The sequence below is a fragment of the Bos mutus genome, chromosome 28, assembly GCF_027580195.1.
Source record: "Bos mutus isolate GX-2022 chromosome 28, NWIPB_WYAK_1.1, whole genome shotgun sequence".
Classification (NCBI taxonomy): domain Eukaryota; kingdom Metazoa; phylum Chordata; class Mammalia; order Artiodactyla; family Bovidae; genus Bos; species Bos mutus.
Window position 1 is genome coordinate 192,968 of NC_091644.1, and position 20,219 is coordinate 213,186.

The following is a 20,219-nucleotide window of genomic DNA, read 5'->3' on the forward strand; positions in this document are numbered from 1 at the left end:
CCAGACCTCTGGACTTTGCACATCAGTAGGCAGTGCCAGGTGAACTCAGGGGGCAAAATACAGTGAGTGTGTCAGCCCTGCTATGCTGTTTCATTGCACGCTACCTGTGACTGATCAGTTGTCCCAGTGATATTTTAAGTGTTGATCAGTTCTTCCTATCTCTGAAAAGGCGTTCTCTCAATCGCTGACTTTTATAAAATAGTGTGAACATTTAACACATAACAAGTAAACGAATGTATGGAAGAACCATTTGGGTCAGACTAGACCCTGACTTCAGAATCTGTGAAGTCTGGCAACATCCCAGGAGCCAGCGCTCCAGGCTGCCACTCACCACCCTCTACCCAACAGACAGCACTCTGAAGGTGAATGAGGTTGCGGGATGGGGGTCAGAGGCTGGCAATTGTGAATTTGCTCCTAAAGCTTGAAGGGACACTCACCACAATGCGTCCGACCTAAAGCTTCTCGCTCCCTATACAAAACAAAAACCCCCCAAAGACAGAAAAGCCTTGAAAAATTAACTGCTCAAAAACGGTGAGGACTGAAACTCTAATACTTTGGCCACCTGATGCAAAGAACTGATTCATTGGAAAAGACCCTGATGCTGGGAAAGAGTGAAGGCAGGAGGAGAGGGGAAGACAGAGGATGAGATGGTTGGATAGCATCATAGACTACGGACATGAGTTTGAGTAAACTCCGGGAGTTGGCGATGGACAGGGAAGCCTGGCGTGCTGCAGCCCATGGGGTCGCAAAAAGTCGGACACGACTGAGCGACTGAACTGACTGAAAGGGGCTGTCCTCGGGCTACAGGGCTTCCACATCCAAATAGGGCACGAGAGCCTCCTTTTGCTCCAGAAGGCGCTCCTGACAAATGAGTCAGGAGTCTAGGGTCACCGCTAGCGAAGGACTGAGTTAAGCTGGAGCTGCGAGAACGAAGGGCCGGAGGATAGCGGGTCTCGAGAGCCACAGAGGGTTAGACGCGCGTTCGGAGTGAGAGACAGCGTCACAGCGCCGCAGGCACCGAGCCGCGGTGGGCGGGGCGGGTCACTTGGGCGTGGCCCGCGCGGCGGCGCAGGCGCGAACCTGCGCAGGCGCGGGGGCCACCCCTGCGACCCCTTGGGCCGGGGAGGGTTTATCAGTCAACCCACCCGGCATCCTACGCTAGAGGAGGCGGGAGGCCGGGGAGCGAGAGTCGTAGGCGCGGCGCGCTGGGGGTCCGCGAGGCTCGTGACGTCCGCGAAGGCAAGTGAGGAAACTGAGGTAGGACGGGGCGAGCGAGGCCGGTTGGCGCGGGCAGGTTAGCTGGATGCCGGACTCGTTAGGTCCGCCCGGCGATCAGCTTCGGGGCCCGCGGGAAGCTGCTTCCGAGCCGGCCGGCTGCGGCCGCACCTGCTGAGCCCGAGGCGGCCCCCACTCCCGCGGAGGACGACGCCCCTCCCACCCCAGTGCCCCGCGCTCCGCGAAAAAGCCAGCGTTTGCGGTCAGAAAACCAGGTTTCGGGACCGGCGTTGATCCGTTCGGCCAAAAATCACCCTTTTCACCGCCCCCAGGCTTTGAGAGAGGCTGATTGCACAGGCCTGCCTAGATTATTAGGACAAAGAACGGAGAAACGGACTCTTGTCCTGGCGCGTCTGTCCTGTGGGGCCGAGCCGGGATGAGCCTGGGGTTGTTTCCCAGGGGGTGGCGGGCGGACCAGCTGGCAATGTGCAGGTAGAGGCCGAGAACCTGGTCATGCGGGGCTCTGTGTTTTATGGGGTAGCGATTTCTCGCTTTTTTCATAATCTCAGAGGCACCTGTTTTGCCTCCCTCCTACAAAGGCAACTGAAAAGAGCCCAACCGTACGGATTTTAAAACACTGTGCTGAAGTGTGGGAATGAAAAATCAAGGCACTGATGATCAGACAGTCGCACCTCGAAGTTGTTGTAGGGATCAGAGCTGAAGCAGTTGGAGAAGGTGGTTAAGGCCCAGCCTGGCCAGGGTCGTGGGGAGACAGCACCCCCAGAGAGGCCAGAAGCCAGCTTGGGCTTCAGCCCCAGCTGTCTCTGGGCTTCTTTTTGTTTACACACGAGGCTGTTTCCACAGCCCAGCTCCCTACCCCTCCGTTTAGTTTTTTTTTTTTTTTTTAAATATATTTTCCTTTGAACTTGGCAGATGATTAAAAACAGAAAATAATTACTTCGGATTTATTTAGCTAAGCCTTGTCCGGGAGCCAGCTTGGGAAGTCTCGGATGCTCCTGTTTCGGCTCAGTCGGGCAGATGAGAAACCCTGTCTCCTTGGAACGTATCCAGCCATTAGGAATCCTCCATCTTCATGTATAGACAACATTTTAGGGGCAACCACTGACTAATCGAGAAATGAGTAAGAATTACACCTCACATTCTGTCACTCTTTGTAAGGTAGCTTACAAAGCACCATGCATGCATTTAATCCTTCAGTTCTACAACTCTGTAGGTTACCTTTTGTAATTTGGGAATCGTTCCTGTTTTACTAATGCAGAGCCTTGTCCAGCTTCTTACAGCTTGCAGCAATTTGAATTAGGTTTGAGTTATCCTTGGTGTGAACCTGCTTATCTTGCCCTTCTTTATAAAGGCATGCCATTTATTTGAGATCTTATGCAGTGTTCCTGAGGTGAATGAAGACACTTCTTACTTAATCTGCTCCTGTCACTTAAAGAGTGCTAGGAAAGTCTGGTGAGGACTGGAATTCTGGGGCTTGAAGCCCCAGGATCTGTTAGTATCCCAGAAATAAGGCAGCTCTCCTGCCAGCTGGGTACTTGCCTTTTTGTGAAATGTTGAGCAGAAACACTCCAAATGTCCCTCTGCTGAGGCGTGTGTGGCAAGAACTCTCTGGAGGGAACCAGCCTCACCCCTGAACTCAGTAGCCTCTGGCCCAGGGAGATTACAGCTGGGCAGGGCCCTTTGCCTTTTCTGGTGCTGGCGGGCTGTAGAAGGACAGCCTGGAGTATGCACTGTAGAGTGGGCAGAGGGGCCAGAGAAAAGCCAGGGTTCCCTCCAGACCCAGAACTTATGCCCAGGAGGCAGGCCTGCAGTGACACAGCTGGAGCAGCTGTTCAGTGTTTGGTGTCTGTTCTGCTTCACATCTCCTGCCCTTATAAGAGAATGAGTGAAGCGGAGTCCTGCAAAGAAGAGAACAGTGCTGCTTTGCAGTTCATTCCTCATTGCTCTTCTCATATTTTCTTCCTGAAAGTGCCCTTATTTTAAAGGAGAGCTGAGGTTCAGAGGGACAAGGTGAACTCTCAGAATCAAAGAGGAAGAAATAGGATTTTTGTCCTGAAGCCCAGTGTCTTTCATAGATTGAGCTTGCCTTCCCATCCACACTCATAAAACTGAGCCCAGACTGGAGGCTATGCAAGCAGACGGCAGAATGGCCAGGGGTTTTGCAGGGCAGGGGGTGGGAGAAGCCTCAGGATACTGATGAGAGGAAAAGATGTCTCCCAGTCCTCACATTCCTTACACTGGCAAGTTTCCCAGTAACTGAGATGTCCTCTTGTTCTGCATTCAGCATCTGATCAGAACTTTGAATCTGGCATCTGGGAGACAGTCATCCCAAGGAGCAGAGCAGGAAGTTGGAGACTGAGGCAAGTAGGTGAGAGCTCCTTGCACCTGGCTAGTTCCTGGTGGTTGATGACAAGGGTGGGTGGGAGTGCGTCCCCTATTGCTCCTGGGGCCGTAGGTGCCATGACACCAGGCTGCTAAATTGTCATTTTCGAGGCTATCTTTTTATCATCCAGAATTGAGACGACCTTGTGACCGTGGGGAGGAGAGGTACAGAATGGCTTCTCAGCCAAGAATGGGCAATGTGACTCTCAAAAAAACATTTGACTTCGAATTATAAACTGCTTGCAAAGCACTGGACTTGGGAGAGATTAGTGCTCTCTCTAGCCACATGATTTCCCAGGCTCTGTTCAGGAGCAGTTTTGCTTTCAGCCTTCTTCAGACCAGTGAGCCTACTTGAGGATCTCTGGGCCCCTTTCCTGAGCCCCACACTGTTGCAGCCTCTGCAGGTGTGTCCAGTGCAGGCTAAATAGCCATGAACTGGGAGTTGGGAGCCCTGAGACCCAGCGTAGTCACTAACCAGTCTTCCCCAGAAGTGACCTGGGACTAGCTGGTTCCATCTCTGGGCCTTAATTTCTTCTTTTACTTCGTGAAAGAGGGGCTGAACTAGAACTCTGAAAGAACGTGCATTAGCGATAGCAAAGAAAAGAAGATGAAGCATGCTTTCCAGCCTCCTAGTTTCTTCTGTCTTCCTGAGGACCCCTTTCTTCCTCCTGCCCTGTCTCTGCCTCAAGCCAGCTCATTCTGAGTAGGGAAGATTCCCTGGGTGGGGCTTGGTTGGGCAGGTGTACCCTTAATGTTTGGAATATGATGCTGTCTCTACTTGTTTCGGGCATGAATTAACCCACCCAGTGCTGATACCTTGTTTTAGTAAGACTTTTATCAGTTCTTGCCCAGAGGCAGCTCCTTGAACAGGCAGAATGAGGCCTGGGGAAGCCGAGGGCGAGGCTGCACACACCCAGCAGGGGAGCAGTAGTGGCACGTGTCCCCATAACTTTCTGGATGTCAGAACCCTGGAGGTGCAGTCGTGCAGTAGTTCAGAGTCTTTGGATGGCAGAGCTGAGACAACCTCATAAATTTGTCAGTTCCCTCCTGTGTATGGATGAGGAGACCCAGGCCCAGAGCGTCTTCAGAGCTTGCGTCAGATCACCCTACCAATGAGCAGAGGAGCTAGGAACCCACCTAAGGTCACCTAAGCCCCAGGCTCAGGTATTTTCTTTAAGGTCAAACAAGCTACAAAGTAGTTCCAACTCTGCCTCACTGTGGAGTTGAAAGGGTAAAATTGAGATCATTGCATCCAGACATTTAATGCCTAGCAATTGACAGGATTTATGTTAAATAGATTCCTGCTGAATTTGCAGGAATGGATAAAGATGGCAGCTCCTACCCTCAGATTGATCCACCATATTGTGTAGATAGACGTGTAAATAACTAAATACACTTAAGTCCATCTGCTTGTGCAATGTGCAAAAGTTATGTGTGTGTTTGCACACATGCATGCAGTCTGACCAGAGGTGAGGGAGCAGTCAGTTGTCAGGACTTTGAGGAAAGGCTCCGGGGAGAGAGTGTTAACCTGTGCCGTGCCTTTACCTAGTTGGCCTGGGTGGGGAGGGCATTCTGGATAACGGAAACAACACGAGCTGCAGTGCGGAGGCCTGACATGACATGTTATAGTCCTTGCACATTGAGTGACCAAGGAGGGTGCTGAAATGGCTGGGAGTGAGGCAAGAATGGTGGCCTGAAGCTGAACTGTGAAGGGCCCTGGTGGTGGGTTGCAGAGTTTGTTTACAGTGATAATCTGAAGGCAAGGGAAGGATGCGATCCGGCTGGGGAGTGTAACAGTTGATCTGCCTACAGCACGGAGAATAAGCAGAAGAGGGCTTGGAGCCAGCCAACCTCAGATCTGTAGTTACTGAGGCCAGGTGCAAAGTAACAAGGGCTTCACTCTGGACAGCAGCAGTGAAGGTGAGAAGAGGGCGGGTACTGAACCCATTGCATAGGATGGACAGAACTTCGTGACTGATTTTGTGTGGGTGATGAGGGAGAATGAAGAAGAAAATGCACTTCTCAGTTTCTGGCTTGCACAGTTGGCTCCATGCTTGTGTCATTCACTGAGCTGGGGAAAAGGAACTCTGGAAGAGAAACTGACTTTAGTGGATGTCAGCTTTTGGTCACAGAGATAAACTATAGAACTCTCGAGTGGAAACTTCGAGTCCAGAGCAGCACATGGAACATGGAAGTCAATCCCAAGGTGGTGGGTGAAGCACCGGCCATAGGTGAGGTCACTGAGGCACAGAGTGTGGGTTTCAAGGTGTCTCGAAGTGGCAGGAAAAGAAGGGAGGGCAGAGGGAGGTGAAGAAGAGACAGTGGTAAGTGGCCTCAGTGGTGTGGGGTGGAGGATGGGGCAAGGAGGCTGTCTGCCTAACTTGCACTGCTCACCGCACAACAGGCCAGTAAATCGAGAGACAGGGTGTCAGGGGAAAGAATAGCGATTTTATTCAGAAAGCCACTAGGCCAAGAAGACAGTGGACTGGTGTCGCAAAGAATCATGTTACCTGAGTTAGAATTCAGCCTTCGTTTATATGGAAAGGGGAGGGGACATGGCTGATTGTTGCAAATTTCTTGATGCAGATATTCTTTGTTCTTGCAGCTGTCAGAGTAGGTCCGGTCACAGTGTTCCTTTAAACCATCAACAAGACAATTGTTATTTTCTGTTGTGCAACTTTTTAAAGATCAAAGCCTTGAGAACACCTTTCATGTATATTTCAGGTTCTAGGCAATGTTCTTTCACAAAGGTGCAGTAAGTACCAGCTGACTAAGCACAAAGCACGAGGGTTAGAGCTAAAGGAATAGAGCCAGCGTGGAGTCAGGCTTGTTTGTCTGTTACACAAGCAGCCATGGAGAAAGGGACAGCTCCTTTTATTTCAGTTACTGTGACCCCAGGACTGTGTTAAGGTCTGCGTTAAGGACTTTGCTTCATTAGCCTGCTCCAGAAAGCAGAGAGGGAGTCTGTTGGCACTTGATAAATGTTATAATCTGCATGACTGCAAATGACTCAACATTTGCTCAGTGTTTTGAAGGACTAGGGGGTCTTGGCAGCTGTCCATATTGATGTTTTTTGGAGATTGACTATTGGCAGCTGAAGGTGCCCCACGGTTTGTGGGTGGCCTGGTCCTGCCTATGGAGTGAGTGAGCTTAGGGCCAAAGGCGGGACTCGAGAGCCCAGCCTCCAGCCTTCCCCTGCCACCTGCTCCTTGCCTACTCCTAGCCGGTCAGCAGGACCCGGGGTGTGTACTCTGTGCGTGGGGGATGGTGAGTGCCTGGTTCCCAGGTTTGAAAGGTTGGGTATACGGGACCATATGTGGTCAAGGGCAGGTGCCTTGTGAAGCTCTGGGTACCGGGGAAGAAATACTCTGAACTTGAGACTGGAGGGGGGTGGAGGTAGGGTCATGATCAGGAACCCAGAATGCACAGGCTCCAAAGTGAGCTGTTCCTGAAAGAATCTTGTGATGTCACTGGGTGCTTTGGAAGCTTTGCCATTCACCTTGTCCAACCCCCTCATTTTGGAGTTGAGGGAAAGGAGGCTGGGGGAGGGATCAAGCCAGCAGGGCCTCAGGAGCCCAGCTGTGTCTCCTGCCCCCATGCTCATCCCAGCCCGGCGCTGCCACTCTGAGCCGCCCCAGCTGTTGTTTGTGGTCTTATCAGGCTTCACCTTCTTCTGTGGGAGAGCCCGGATCAGATAAGTCCCACAGTGGGCAACCGAATACTGTGGTGGTGTCAGGTGAGGATCGGCTCTTCTATAAACAGCCTCACTATTATCTTTCAGAGAAGCACTGACCCTTTCCTTAACAGAAGGGGGATAGAGAGGGGAGGAAAGAGAAGAGACCTCTGTCACATGGTGAATTTCCTTTCAACATGTGGTTTGACTGTATGTGATGAATGAAAAAATAAGTTGATCTTTTAAAATTCTAAGACAAAAGACACCAGGCCCCTTGACCTCCAGAAACCCCACCAGTGAATGCTTTGAGAGGCCTGTGTAGTAGAAAGATTCAGGGTCTTAGTGGTCTGGATCCAGGAGACAGTACTGCTGCCTGCTAGCTCTGTGACTAGAAGGAGGTACTGAACTTCTCTAAACTTAACTGTTGTCAGCTGCGCAACGGGAGGCTATGTGCGTGATAAGACTGGAGAGAGAGTGAAATTGAGGCACTCATTTTGGATGGTACTAAGTAAGTGCTTGGAGAAGGCAATGGCACCCCACTCCAGTACTCTTGCCTGGAAAATCCCATGGATGGAGGAGCCTGGTAGGCTGCAGTCCATGGGGTCGCTAAGAGTCAGACACGACTGAGCGACTTCACTTTCACCTTTCACTTTCATGCATTGGAGAAGAAAATGGCAACCTACTCCAGTGTTCTTGCCTGGAGAATCCCAGGGACGGGGGAGCCTGGTGGGCTGCCATCTGTGGGGTCACACAGAGTCGGACACGAACTGAAGAGACTTAGCAAAGTAAGTGCTGCTGTACTGGCCACCCTCTCTCTCTAGTTAGTAGCCTTAGAGGTTCACATGATTCGGCATTGTTCCATGCAGATATTAAGCTTCCCTCTACCTCCAGGCTTCCTTTTGTGAGTGGAAATAGCTGTGATTCAGGTTTCATGGCACATGCCCCAAGGCTTGTTGGGTTGGGAATTGTTTTGCAACTTAGTGGGGCTTGGCTGGGAGGTGGATCTATACACTCTACTTCCCTCTGGCAGAAGGGCCAGCTGCTCGAGGCCCACTGGGAGCATATGTTCCCAGAGAGGCCTGCCTCTCCCCTCTGGTGCTGATAACACTCTCACATCTTAGTGCTTCGGGGCCTGGGGTTGAGGGCGGAGCTCCCCAAAGGGATGACTCTGTGCTCACGCCTTCTGGATCACAGCTAGAGGTGCGGATGGGGTGCTGAACAAAGCTCCTGGGAGTTCTGAAGCCCCTGTCTTGTGTTCCAGCTCATGAACTGGAGGTAGAGAGTCAGGGGCCTGTAGGACATTCACACCCAGCCAGTCTGCTGTTTCCCAGGCTTATTGAACCCCAGCCTGGCCTAGCTCTTCCATCCTGCTCTCTGAGTCTCTCCAAAGCCACTTCCTTCTAGGTGCTTCTGTGGCTCCCCAGACCAGACAGAAGCGTTTTCACCCCTGCACTGCCCCAGCGCAGTGTTGATACCGTGCCTGCGGTGTGGTGTCTCACCTTTCTTTTTCCCCCTCACCTTTCCACCCTGTTACCAGTGTACTAGGCCTGTAGCTCCTAGAGGACTGTTTATCATTTAGTTAAAATTCCCAAATTGCCACTTATTAAACAGATCAGTGCTGAATAAATGTTTGGAAATAAATGTTGAGTCTATTTGAGCCTGATTCCCTTGTACTCAGGAGCAAACAGGCTCAATGATGATGGATGGGCAGTGGAGAGATGGAGCCTGTTTGTCTCCAGGAACAGCAGTGGTGTGTTAGAAGGATGCAGAGCTGACTGCGAGGGTCCCCGGACTTCCTAAAACTTAATGATGTGTCCCAGGAATTGAAGCGAGTCCTTTGGAAGGGTAGGTGTAAGCTGGCCTTTGTGAGCTGACGCAGAAATGGTATCGAATCTGTGATCAGAGACCGTAGCCTGTGGATCTGAATCACACACACTTATCAGGAGTCCAGGGAGGCTTTGGAAATACGTCAAGGTACAGAAATTGCACCCCGCTCTGGAGAATCTCCTGTTTATAGCAGGCAGGTGAGAGCTGTGGTTTTCCTCCTGATTGTTCTATGAACCATAATCCAATAATGTATAACTTTGCCACATAAAAAAACAAATTGGAAGTCGGCCTGTGGAATGTTCTTTCCTGCTTGGCCCAAGTGCTTTGGTCGTCCATAAATCACCATTTCCATCACTCAGTCTTGTCAAATTCATTTCAGCACACATTTATGAAAAACCCACTGTGGACCACAAACAGGCCCTGTGCTGTCCACCGGGAATTCAGAGATGAATTGAGGAACAGAGTCAAAAGAGAGACAACTTGAAATCGGGTTCAAATGAGTGTGGTGAACACATCAGAAGGACCATGGTGCAATGTGGACGCAGGCTGGGGAGAATAATCCCCTCTAGAGGGAAAGTGGGGATAAGCGGAGCATCCAGGAAGACCTCTGGAAGAGGTGTTTGGGTCTTAAAAGAACAGAATGAATGAGGCAGGACGTTCCGGGCAGAGGCGTGGAGACATGTCCTGGCTTTTGACTCTCATTGTCACTGTGGCAACTGAAGCTGGCCTTTGAGGAAGGCCCAGCTCTCCAAGGCCAGCCTGCCTTCATAGCTGCACTTGATTCTGTGGCTTATGTCCAGCCAAGCACGAAACCGGAATTCTTTGTCCTAAGACAATGCGTCTCACACTCCAATATGCCTGTGAATTGTCTGCCACATCTGATGAAGATGCAGGTTGTGATTCCTTAGTTCTGAGGTAAGACTGGAAATTCTGCAGTTCTCCCTGGTGCCAATGCTGCCAGCCCATGAGAGCACATTTTGAGGTTATACGACGTGCTTCTCTCCCAGTTCACTTGGTCCCTCCCCCAACACACACACAAATAGACACATACAGCCTCCCCTTCTTTTTCCTCTTCCCTCTGGTACAGATGCCAGATTCCTCTTTCTTAAAGGCTATTTTCATTGGTTATTCCCAGTTCACACCCCACACCCACTGCCTGGAAGTCCCCTTTTATGTCTGAACTCAAGTCTAAACTTCTCAGGCTGACCTAAACACTAGTCTGGCTTACCTTTTCTGCCCAAAACCATCACCACCAAGTTACTCCCAACCTCACCTCTTGGCAGTGGACCCCTCCCAGCCCCCTCCTTTGGCTATGACGTGCGAATTTCTGGGCCTTTGCTTAAACCTTTGGAGAAGTCCTCTCCTGAGTAGAGTCTCGCGGGGGGAGTCAAGTCTTTGGTTAGGTGGGATGAGGTCAGGTGGGTCACAGAGACACAGACACATAGATACACACCCCAGGACGGTCCCAGTGATCCTAGCAAATAGAGTCATGCTAGTACTTAGGGAGGAAGGCTCCAGTGTAAGTCAGATCCTAGGATGGCTAGTGGGCCAAATGGAAAGACAGAAACTGTACGTGGTTGTCAGGAAAAGAAGGCTGGATAGGGTATCTGCCACTCTTACAGAGGTGGGTTGCTTCGAGGAGCTTGCACCCAGAAGCACAAGGCTTCCCAACTAGAGGAAGCCCTAGTGCAGCCCCTGAGCACGAGCTGAGGATGAGGCTAGATTCCACAGGACCTGCCTGCGCCTCCATTTCAACCGGTGAGCCCCCTGCCTGACACAGACATCTGTTGCCCAGCCCTCTGAAACAGACCCCCCCCCCCACCACCCCAGCACCATGCTCTTTTCTTACACAATGCCTACTCTCTCAGACTGTGACCCTGTTCCTTCAGCAGACATCTGTGTAGTTCTGTTCACAGGGGGAAATGTCAGATTAATAGTAGCCATCTCTATTAAACTATATAGTAAGGGTAGATATTTAGAGGACATTTGCGTTGTCAACTATGGTTTTATGTAATGCTCCTTTTTTGTTATTTGCTTGTTTTCACTTCGAGCCTGTTTTATTTGTATAATGATCAGAAAATAAAAGTCTTCTCAATTGGGAGAAATGTACTCAGGTTGCCTGTCTGCCTCGAGTCAGGTCCTGCTGGGCACTGTTGGGGGCTGGATGAAATAGGAGGACTGGTCTCTCTGTGCCTGAGGGGTTCACAGTGAGGAGGAAGGGTAGGGTAACAAGAAGGGGATCGGCACTCTGAGTAATCTAATTACACAAGAAGCTGCTCCCTCCCCAGGGAGGTGGGAGCTGTGACTCCTGGACTGAAGGCATGGACAGGCATTGAGGAGGAGGGAGGGAAGTGCTGGGGGTTGCAGCCTGGAGGAACACCATCAGACCAGGAGGTGACAGCTTTGGGCATGGGAGAGGGAGCAGCAAGAGAGGCTGTCACTCTCTTGCCTGGCTCCTGACCTGGAAGTGAGCTCCTTGGGTCAGGAACCTCCATATGTCCGTCATAACCCCCCAGGCTCCTATGGTGGCAGATCCCTTGATAGCATCCCTTGTCCAGTCCTATCTCTGATGCTGCAGCTCCCCCTCCCTTGGCCTCTGGCACCCTGATTAGCTGTCCAGCCAGAGCCCTGTCCCAGAGATCAGATTACAGCTGTCCTGTGGGAGCAGTAACATCTTCTTCCTTCCTCTCAATCCCCAGAAATGTCTTTCCTCCAGGATCCCAGTTTCTTCGGCATGGGAATGTGGTCCATTGGTGCGGGGGCCATAGGAGTCGCTGCCTTGGCACTGCTCCTGGCCAACACAGACATGTTTCTGGCCAAGCCCGAGAAAGCAGCATTGGAGTATCTGGAGGACATAGACCTGAAAACACTGGAGAAGGGTAAGTGGTGACCCCACGGTGTCAGTACTTTTCCAGGGCACTGGGATGCAGGCCTACTTATTTTTTTTCTCTCTGAAGTAGTTCCTTCTTTTTGTTTTCACTGGGAAGGCAGTGTAACATTAGAAAAAATTTAATAACACTTTTTAAATTACTGATAATTTAAATTTTAAATTACCATTACCCTAACACAATAATCTTTTTAATTTTTGAACATTCTTTTCCAGGTGTACATGTTGTAATATGTATTTGTGATCTGAGTGTACATGATTTCTTTTACAGTATAGCTTTTTCTTATCAAAAGCATTATTCATTTTCTCATGTTGTCTCTCTAAATGTAATGATAATTGTTCCGTAATATTTAGTAACAGTGCACCATGGCCAACTCAGCCACGCCTTCCAGAGTGTGGAGTGTGTCCTGAGGGATTCAAGGCGCCTGGGCCTTCCCAGGTGGTGCTAGTGGTAAAGAACCCGCCTGCTAATGCAGGAGACAAGAGACGTGGGTTTGATCCCTGGGTCAGGAAGATCCACTGGAGGAGGGCATGACAGCCCACTCCAGCATTCTTGCCTGGAGAATCCCATGGACAGAGGAGCCTGGTGGGCCACAGTCCATAGGGTTGCAAAGAGTCAGACACGACTGAAGTGACTTAGCATGCTCACAGGCATGGATCTTCAAAAACAGGAGCTCCTGAGTCAAATAAGTTTGAGAAATATTGTGTGTCCAGTTCCATGTTCTGATGCGAGCACAGGGCTTTGCTTACTGAGATGAGGTGTCTGAATTTTCACTGGTACAGATGTGGGCAGCCTCACCTCTGGTACAGCCAGGGTACCCCAGGAAGCACAGTCACATTTTTAGAATAGACCCGCCTGTCTCCTTCCTGGGGAGCCCACTAGAGTCCCTGCTGGATGGCTGAGAGCCACATGTGATGACTCATCTGCCTTCCTGTGCTCTTGGCCTTGGACCTGAAGCTTAGGGGGTTTCAGTCGTACCCATACTGTGGGTTCAGTGGGCATGAGAATTAGGTGCAAGTTGGGGCTCACTGACTGGGTGGTCTCCAAGTTGACCCCTCAAAAGGAGACCATCATTTCTGTTCAGTAAGTGAGGAAGCTTGTGAAGGGAAGGCAGGAACTGTGATTGCAGATTTATGATGTAGCTTCCCTTGGTAAGGGACTAAGAAGCCATGGAGACAGAGAGCTCTGTTTCACTATGTTCAACCCAGAATTTCCCCGTATGATTTGATTTCAACCCTCTCCCACCTTTATTTTCCTAGGTAACATTTCACAGGCACATGGATTCCTCACTGAAATAATAAGGGATAGTGCTTACTCAGCCCTCACTGACTCTATTACGAGATGCTGCAGTGAGCTCTTTTATATCCATGTTTTAATACTCCTTGTGGCCCAGAGTGGAGCTGCTAGGCGTCTGCATTTACAGATAGGGAAAGGAAGGTTCAGGGAGGAGACATAGCCTGCCTGGGCTCACACCTAGATGCGACTCAGGCTGACCAGAGCCGGGCTTGAGCTGCACTGCTCTGCTACCCGAAGCATCTCCTTCTTGGGCATTTTCTACCCTCTCCTGTGGATAACACTGGAGTTAACATATTGAGGTTAAATTTAGAAAAAAAAAAGTTCAGTTGATTTCTTTAAATACTTCCTTCAGAGTTGGGATTTTCTTGGCCCAGTGCAAGATCTTGTTCAAGTTTTGGCCATGTGTTAGCCCTAAAGCACTGTTATAAGGTCCACCGAGACCAGCAAAGGAATACACTACTTTTCCAGAAATATTCCAGTTTGGGATATTGCAGTTCACAACTAGATTTTTATGGGGGAGGGGGCTTCTGGTTAGGGAGTAGGGCTCTTCCACTGGATTCATTTTCCTCCAAAAGATGAATATTGCCTGTCTGTGTTTCCTGTTTGACTTTTTCCTCAATGTGTGAAGTACTTTTCCAGGTCCTCTGTTAGGCCTGGTGCTGTTTATGAGGTGCTTAGAGGTCGGGGGCAGCCAAGAGGAAATGATACTGAATTCTCTTTTCTTCTCCTCAGATGCAGTAACTTTTAAAGCGAAGGCGCTCTGGGAGAAGAATGGAGCTGTGATTATGGCTGTGCGGAGGCCAGGCTGCTTCCTCTGTCGGGAGGTGAGTGCACTGGAGGACCTGTTCATAGGAAGGGATCCTAGCAAGTGGGAACTGGGGCATTTCCAGCCAGGACCAGCACTGGCGCAGTCTGTCATTTATTCCAGGTTTTTTGTTTTGGTCTAATTCTCTGTTTCTCTTCATGTAAGAGTTCACCTTATCCTAGGGTTAACACCATGCTTGACCTTCCTTTGGCAATCCAAGGCCTGTGAGTCTTGTACTCTGTCCTGTACCAGCTCCAATGCCCATGTTCCTGATGTTCAGCACAGGGCTTTGCATACTGAAATGAGGTGTCTGGATTGTCACTGGTACAGGTGTGGGCAGCCTCACCTAGGGTGCAGCCTTGGCACCTGGGGAAGCATGGCCACACTTTTAGACTAGACCCACCTGCCTCCTTCTTGGGGAGCCACTGGCATTCCTGCTGGATGGCTGAGGGCTGGAGGTGGTGACTCCGCTGCCTCCCTCAGCCTTGGATCCGAAACTCGGGTTTCAGTCTTGCTGATCATGTGAGTACAGTGGGCATGAGAGTCTGTTCTCCTGCATTTGGTGCATTTGTCTTTCCTACACTCTGGGCCTGTAGGAGATGGTGTTGGCTGGCCACAGAGTCCCAGGAGTTCATGCCCTTGACCTTTCCATTTTTCTGCAGGAGGCTACAGATTTGTCCTCCCTGAAGCCCAAGTTGGACGAGCTGGGCGTCCCCCTCTATGCAGTGGTAAAGGAGCACATCAAGAATGAAGTTAAGGACTTCCAGCCTTATTTCAAAGGAGAAATCTTCCTGGATGAAAATGTATGTGTGGTGTGAGCCAGTCAGACACAGACTGCTGGGGATGGTGCTCATGCATGAAGAGTTTGGTGGCTCCCAGCCTGTCTGGCCAGGAGCTGAAGTTGGCTTCCCTTTCAGCTTCCCCCAGCCCTCTGAGCAGAGCACGAGTGAAAAAAAAAACTTAAAAACTGTCTTTCAGATTTTACTTGAGCCCTTCCTGACTTGTGACCCAAGAATGGGAGCCTTGAAAATAGCTAAGAGCTCTGCTGGGTCCCCCGCCCTGTAGGGGGGTGCCCAGCACCAACGCCTGTCCCGTAATTCACTGTGCCCTTATTCTTTCCCCTACACTCGCCTCTGCAGAGTGTAGGACTGTTATCACTTGGTCAGGCCCAAGAAGCCTGTACGTCTGTAGCAAGAGATAGCAAGAGTTGCAAGCTGCAGGGTTCTGTTTGGTCCCGCGCAGTTTAGAGCGCTCTTGGGCGGGAGCTGTGTGTGTGTCAGGGGTGGAAGATGTGAACCAGCAGAAGGCAGGAAGGCAGGCATACGGGCTACTCACATGGGGTCTATCTTCCTCAATCCTGCAGAAAAAGTTCTATGGCCCACAGAGACGGAAGATGATGTTCATGGGATTTGTCCGTCTGGGCGTCTGGCAAAACTTCTTCCGGGCCTGGAATGGAGGCTTTTCTGGAAACCTGGACGGCGAGGGCTTCATTCTTGGGGGAGTCTTTGTGATGGGACCAGGAAAGCAGGTAAATTCCTAGCATTCACTTGGGGGTCTGTGAGCATAAGACACCAGTCTGTTGGTGGGAGGGTGATTTTCCCTAATCGGAGTCTCCCAGCCTTCCTTCCAGAAAGCCAGGGATGATGTGGATGGGGAAGCGGGCTCCTCCTGCTCTCTCGGCACCTCACGCGGGAGCCGCCTCCCCCGTCACAGTAACATCACAGCATAGTGTGAGCCTTGCAGGAGTACCTTGTGAGGGCGGTGAGTGAGCGCACCAACCAGGACAGCTCCTCAGTGGCACTGTGGGGGCCTGACCCAGGTTTTCTGATGTCGAGTTCTGTTTTCCACATTAGAACAAAAGCAGAGTCTTTATTCTGTGAAAAATTTACTCCCTTGCACTGTTCCCTGTTATTGAGGACGGATAGTAAAGTGACGAGAAGGAATGGAAACAGACCTCGCTGGGGGAGCAGCTGGGGGAGCAGCTGGGAGCTGTGGTGGGCGGGGTGCTTTCCGCATGGGGGTCCTGGTGGCAGGGCACAATTCTGTGTACACTCTGGCTTGGGTCCCAGCCGTGGGGATCCAAAACAGGGGCCTAGGAGGAGAAGGTGTAGAGAGATGAGGACTCTGTGGGCCCAGGAGGTGGTGGGTAGATGTTCCATGTCAGACTCAGGGCAGTGCCAGCAGAGGCTGGGCAGGTACAGAGCTAGGACAGGGTGCAGTGGGTGCCGGCTCAAGGGCCTGGCAGGAGGACCCAGAGACTCAAGGTCTGAATTCTAAATCTCTAGGCCTGTCTCGCCAACTTTAGGCATGACATTAATACTTGGGCTCATCTGTAAAAAAGACAGGATTGGGAATTCCCTGGCAGTCCAGTGGTTAGGGTCAGTACTTCCACTGCAGGGGGAACAGGTTCAATCCCTAGTTGGGGAACTTAAAATCCCACAAGCCTTGTGGCACAGCCAAAAAGACAGGGTTGGTCTTCATGGTGGAGATTCCTACTGACACTGCTAACTGCATACTTTTACCAGGCAGGGAAGAATAAGCTAGTGGGAACAGAAAGCCTTCAATTTTTTTAAAAGAACTTTTTATTTTGTATTGGGGTATAGCTGATTAACAAGTAGTTGTTGTTCAGTCGCTCAATCGTCCAACTCTGTGACCGCGTGGACTCCAGCACACCAGGCCTCTCTATCCTTCACCATTTCCCAGAGCTTGCTTAAACTCATGTCCATTGAGTCAGTGATGCCATCCAACCATCTCATCTTCTGTCATCCTGTTCTCCTCCTGCCTTCAATCTTTCCCAGCATCAGGGTCTTTTCCAATGAGTGGGCTCTTCGGATCAGGTGGCCAAGGTATTGGAGCTTCAGCTTCAGCATCAGTCCTTCCAATGAATATTCAGGATTGATTTCCTTTAGGATTGAGTGGTTTGATCTCCTTACATTGCAAGGAACTCTCAAGAGTCTTCTTCAACACCACAGTTTGAAAGCATGAACAAACAGTGTTGTGATATTAATAGTTTCAGGTGAACAGCAAAAGGATTCAGCTATACATACACATATATACATTCTCCCCCAAACTCCCCTTCCATCCAGGCTACCACATAACATTGAGCAGAGTTCCATATGCTATACAGTAGGTCCTTGTTGGTTATCCATTTTAAATATATCAGTGTGTACATGTTGATCCCAAACTCCCTAATTATCCCTTCCACCCACCCGCACAACTATAAGTTCATTCTCTAAATCTTTGAGTCTTTCTATTTGGTAAGTAAGTTCCTTTGTATTGTTTCTTTTTAGATTCCACATAAGGGATGTCAGACGATATTTCTCCAGAAAGCATTCAATTTTAAGCTGTATTTCAAGTCTTTTTCTTTTAAACCTTGGGTATCTGCAGTTGCTTGTCTGAGAATCTAGCATGATCTGGTGTCTGGTATAACATTAACTTATTTGCTAACTTTCTGGTAAATTTATCAACATGTCTTAGTGACAGGGACTGCCAGTGAGTACCTGCCTTGTGCCAGATGCTCATCTACATGATCTCATGTCTTCTCTGCAGTCAGTCTGGGGTAGTCAGTATTTTTATTCCCACCTACATGTAAGAGAATGGGCCTATGAAATAACTCAGCAGGAGAGAAAGTGACTCTCTCCTGCTGCAGAGACGCCGCCCTTCCCTTGCCCATAGCTCCTTCTTGCAGATGGTTCCCAGAGATCCCTTCTGGGTACCCTTGCAGTTGGGCAGGCCACTTCCTTAGGATCCTTCAGCCTCTCCCCACTCTGGACTCCTAGGATTCCTTCTCTTCCTATCCCTGCCTCTCTCAGCCCCCAGGGCAGGGCCCGGCTCCCCTGCCAGCCTCCTCTTGCCTGGCAGTGACTCACCTGGTGCTCACAGGCTCCCTAAGCCCGGCTGCTTGCTCTGATGTTGCTAGGTGTGTTGCTTGACTTTGTTGGTGCCCCTGGAGCTCCTGCCTTCTTCCTTCCTGGTGGAAGGTTGACCAGGCTGGCCCAGCTTCAGGACTCACCTCTGTGTTTCTTGAGAGCAGAGTTTTTGCAGTTCCACTGTGCCAAGTGCCACTCAGTAGGGATTTTCTTTGTAATAATCTTTAAAGCATACTTACTTTTAAAATAATGCACTTTCAGCGTAGGAAATATGAAAATGGAGAAGGTGGGGAGAGCTCAGTTAACAGGGTCAACTTGTTAGAACAGAGCTGAGCTGAGGGGCCTTTTATTTTTTTTAGAAAATGATATCTTACTAAATTAGATATTCTCTTTTAACTTAACAGTGTATCATGAACATTTCCTCATGTCATCATATGTTCTTCCTCAGTGTTTCTAATGTCTGCAAACTGCCCTGATGAGCAAGTAAATATAATTTAATTTCCTGCTGTCCTTCCCGGTAGTGGAAGGAGATCACCCTTCCCACAGGGTGGTGATACTTTTTATTTTTTTTTTAAGTCTTTACGAATAATGGTAAAAAGAACATGTTTACAGTGTTTACTTTTCAAATTCAATTTGAGTTTAATTTATTATGTGTCGGAGAACTCTCTAACAAGGATTCCTTGATGCTGATCTCCAGCATATTATTTTGTCTTTTTACCACTTCAGGGTACTTTGGGGCATACCATGTCTTAGTGCATTATGCTTCACTAAATGCACCAAGACTCGCAGGTAAACTGAAGAGAGGGTCACCCTTCTCAGGTCGTCATTGGGTGCCCATCAAGGCCTGACCTCGGAGTTCCACTTCCACACCATCAGGCTTTTCTGAGCAAGCTCCTGTTCTCTTCTGCCTGGAATGTCCTTTTCTCTGCACCTCTCCCTTCACCGTCCATGGTGTATTGTCTGTGAAGCCTTCCTTGATCGCCCGTTACATTAATCACTCCTGACTTCCTGCTCCCAAAGTGCTGCATGTAGAGTCCAGATTATTTTGAGGGAGACTTCCTGATCCACCTTCCCCAAAAGACTGCACTGCTCAAGGACAGAGCCCATCCTGATTTGGATCTCTGTGCCTTGCTGCCCCAAGCATAGGGCTTAATGGACAGCTGGCACTCAGAGTCTGTCTCATGAATTTCTCAAGAGTAAGGACTGATGTAGTCTCTTGTTTCCTTTTAGGGCATTCTTCTCGAGCACCGAGAAAAAGAATTTGGAGACAAAGTAAATCTGACTTCTGTTCTGGAAGCTGCTAGGAAGATCAGACCACAGACTTCGGCCTCAGAGAAACAATGATTGTGTGAAACTGCCCAGCTCAGGGATAACTAGGGCTCTCACCTGTGTTTGCAGGATGTGTTGTGGTTCCACTGCTGTCCCTAAGGAGTTATAAACCCATTTATGCCATATTCTCAGTATAGACCATTAACATATTTTAATATTGTACTCTGTGTAGGTCTCATAAAGCAAAATAAGGTCTAATAAGCCCCCAAACAAGACTGATAAAAATCTAAGAAGTTAATAAGGCTTATTTCAGCTAAAACCTGGAAAATCTGAGGCTTAAAGTTGACTGTTACACTTCATCACAAATGTACATGGTGTTTGAGTGCTATTATTTGAAATGATTTTTATCTTCATGTCTTTAAAAATCTTAGAAAAGTTGATGATTGACTTGATTAAAGATACAAAGTTTTTGGCTCATGTTTTCACAGTAATAATGAATGATTTATTTTATAATGTTAAAGTAATACATAAAAGAATTGATGTGCTTTGGATGACTTGATAAAGGTAAATAATAAAGTGAAATCTCATTGTCTTCCATTCTAATCTTGGAAATTTGATTTTCTAGAAGGAATGATCTTCTAGAAAGCATGGTTCTGGTTCTAATAAAATTAAGCATCAAAAATTGTCCATATATACACATTTCTGATAAAACTAACAATAAAAATATTTACAATAATGGCTGAATTTATTAAATCATTGGTGTCAAAGACACTGAATGTGAAAAATCAGTGCTCTGCATGTATATGGGGTATGGTTGGTAAAGGAGTTCCCCTCGTTCTAATGATCTAGGAGATTTCCAAATGACCAGAAAAGTTCATCCTGTCATTCACGTGAGTGATTTTGCTGTCTTTTCTAGAGAAATGACTTGGCATTTAAAATTGGTAGTTGCTTTCTTATTGATGGTCTTTTGGCCT

General features: G+C 49.1%; 1 protein-coding gene across 6 annotated transcripts; it reads left to right on the top strand.

Annotated features, from left to right (window-relative positions):
* The first annotated feature begins 1,067 nt into the window (after positions 1 to 1,067).
* On the top strand, positions 1,068 to 19,981 carry PRXL2A (peroxiredoxin like 2A). Of its 6 annotated transcripts, XM_070364521.1 has the most exons (8): positions 1,146 to 1,257; positions 2,189 to 2,356; positions 3,521 to 3,604; positions 11,818 to 11,997; positions 14,035 to 14,126; positions 14,770 to 14,910; positions 15,471 to 15,635; positions 19,207 to 19,981. In XM_070364521.1, the coding sequence occupies exons 2-8, from the start codon at positions 2,353 to 2,355 to the stop codon at positions 19,318 to 19,320; spliced, it is 780 nt and encodes a 259-aa protein (XP_070220622.1). In that variant the 5' UTR covers positions 1,146 to 1,257; positions 2,189 to 2,352; the 3' UTR covers positions 19,321 to 19,981. The 6 variants fall into 6 exon arrangements, with proteins under 6 accessions (XP_005902796.1, XP_014335929.1, XP_014335928.1 ...); XM_005902734.3 differs by lacking the exons at positions 2,189 to 2,356; positions 3,521 to 3,604 and having other exon boundaries at positions 1,068 to 1,257; positions 11,835 to 11,997; XM_014480443.2 differs by lacking the exons at positions 2,189 to 2,356; positions 3,521 to 3,604 and having other exon boundaries at positions 1,107 to 1,239; positions 11,835 to 11,997.
* The last annotated feature ends 238 nt before the right edge of the window (positions 19,982 to 20,219 follow it).

Excerpts from the sequence above, each read along its gene's own strand:
- PRXL2A (XM_070364521.1), top strand. Across the intron at positions 3,605-11,817 it reads TTGGAGACTGAGGCAAGTAG|AAATGTCTTTCCTCCAGGAT; the intron begins GTGAGAGCTCCT and ends CTCAATCCCCAG. Across the intron at positions 14,127-14,769 it reads GCTGCTTCCTCTGTCGGGAG|GAGGCTACAGATTTGTCCTC; the intron begins GTGAGTGCACTG and ends ATTTTTCTGCAG.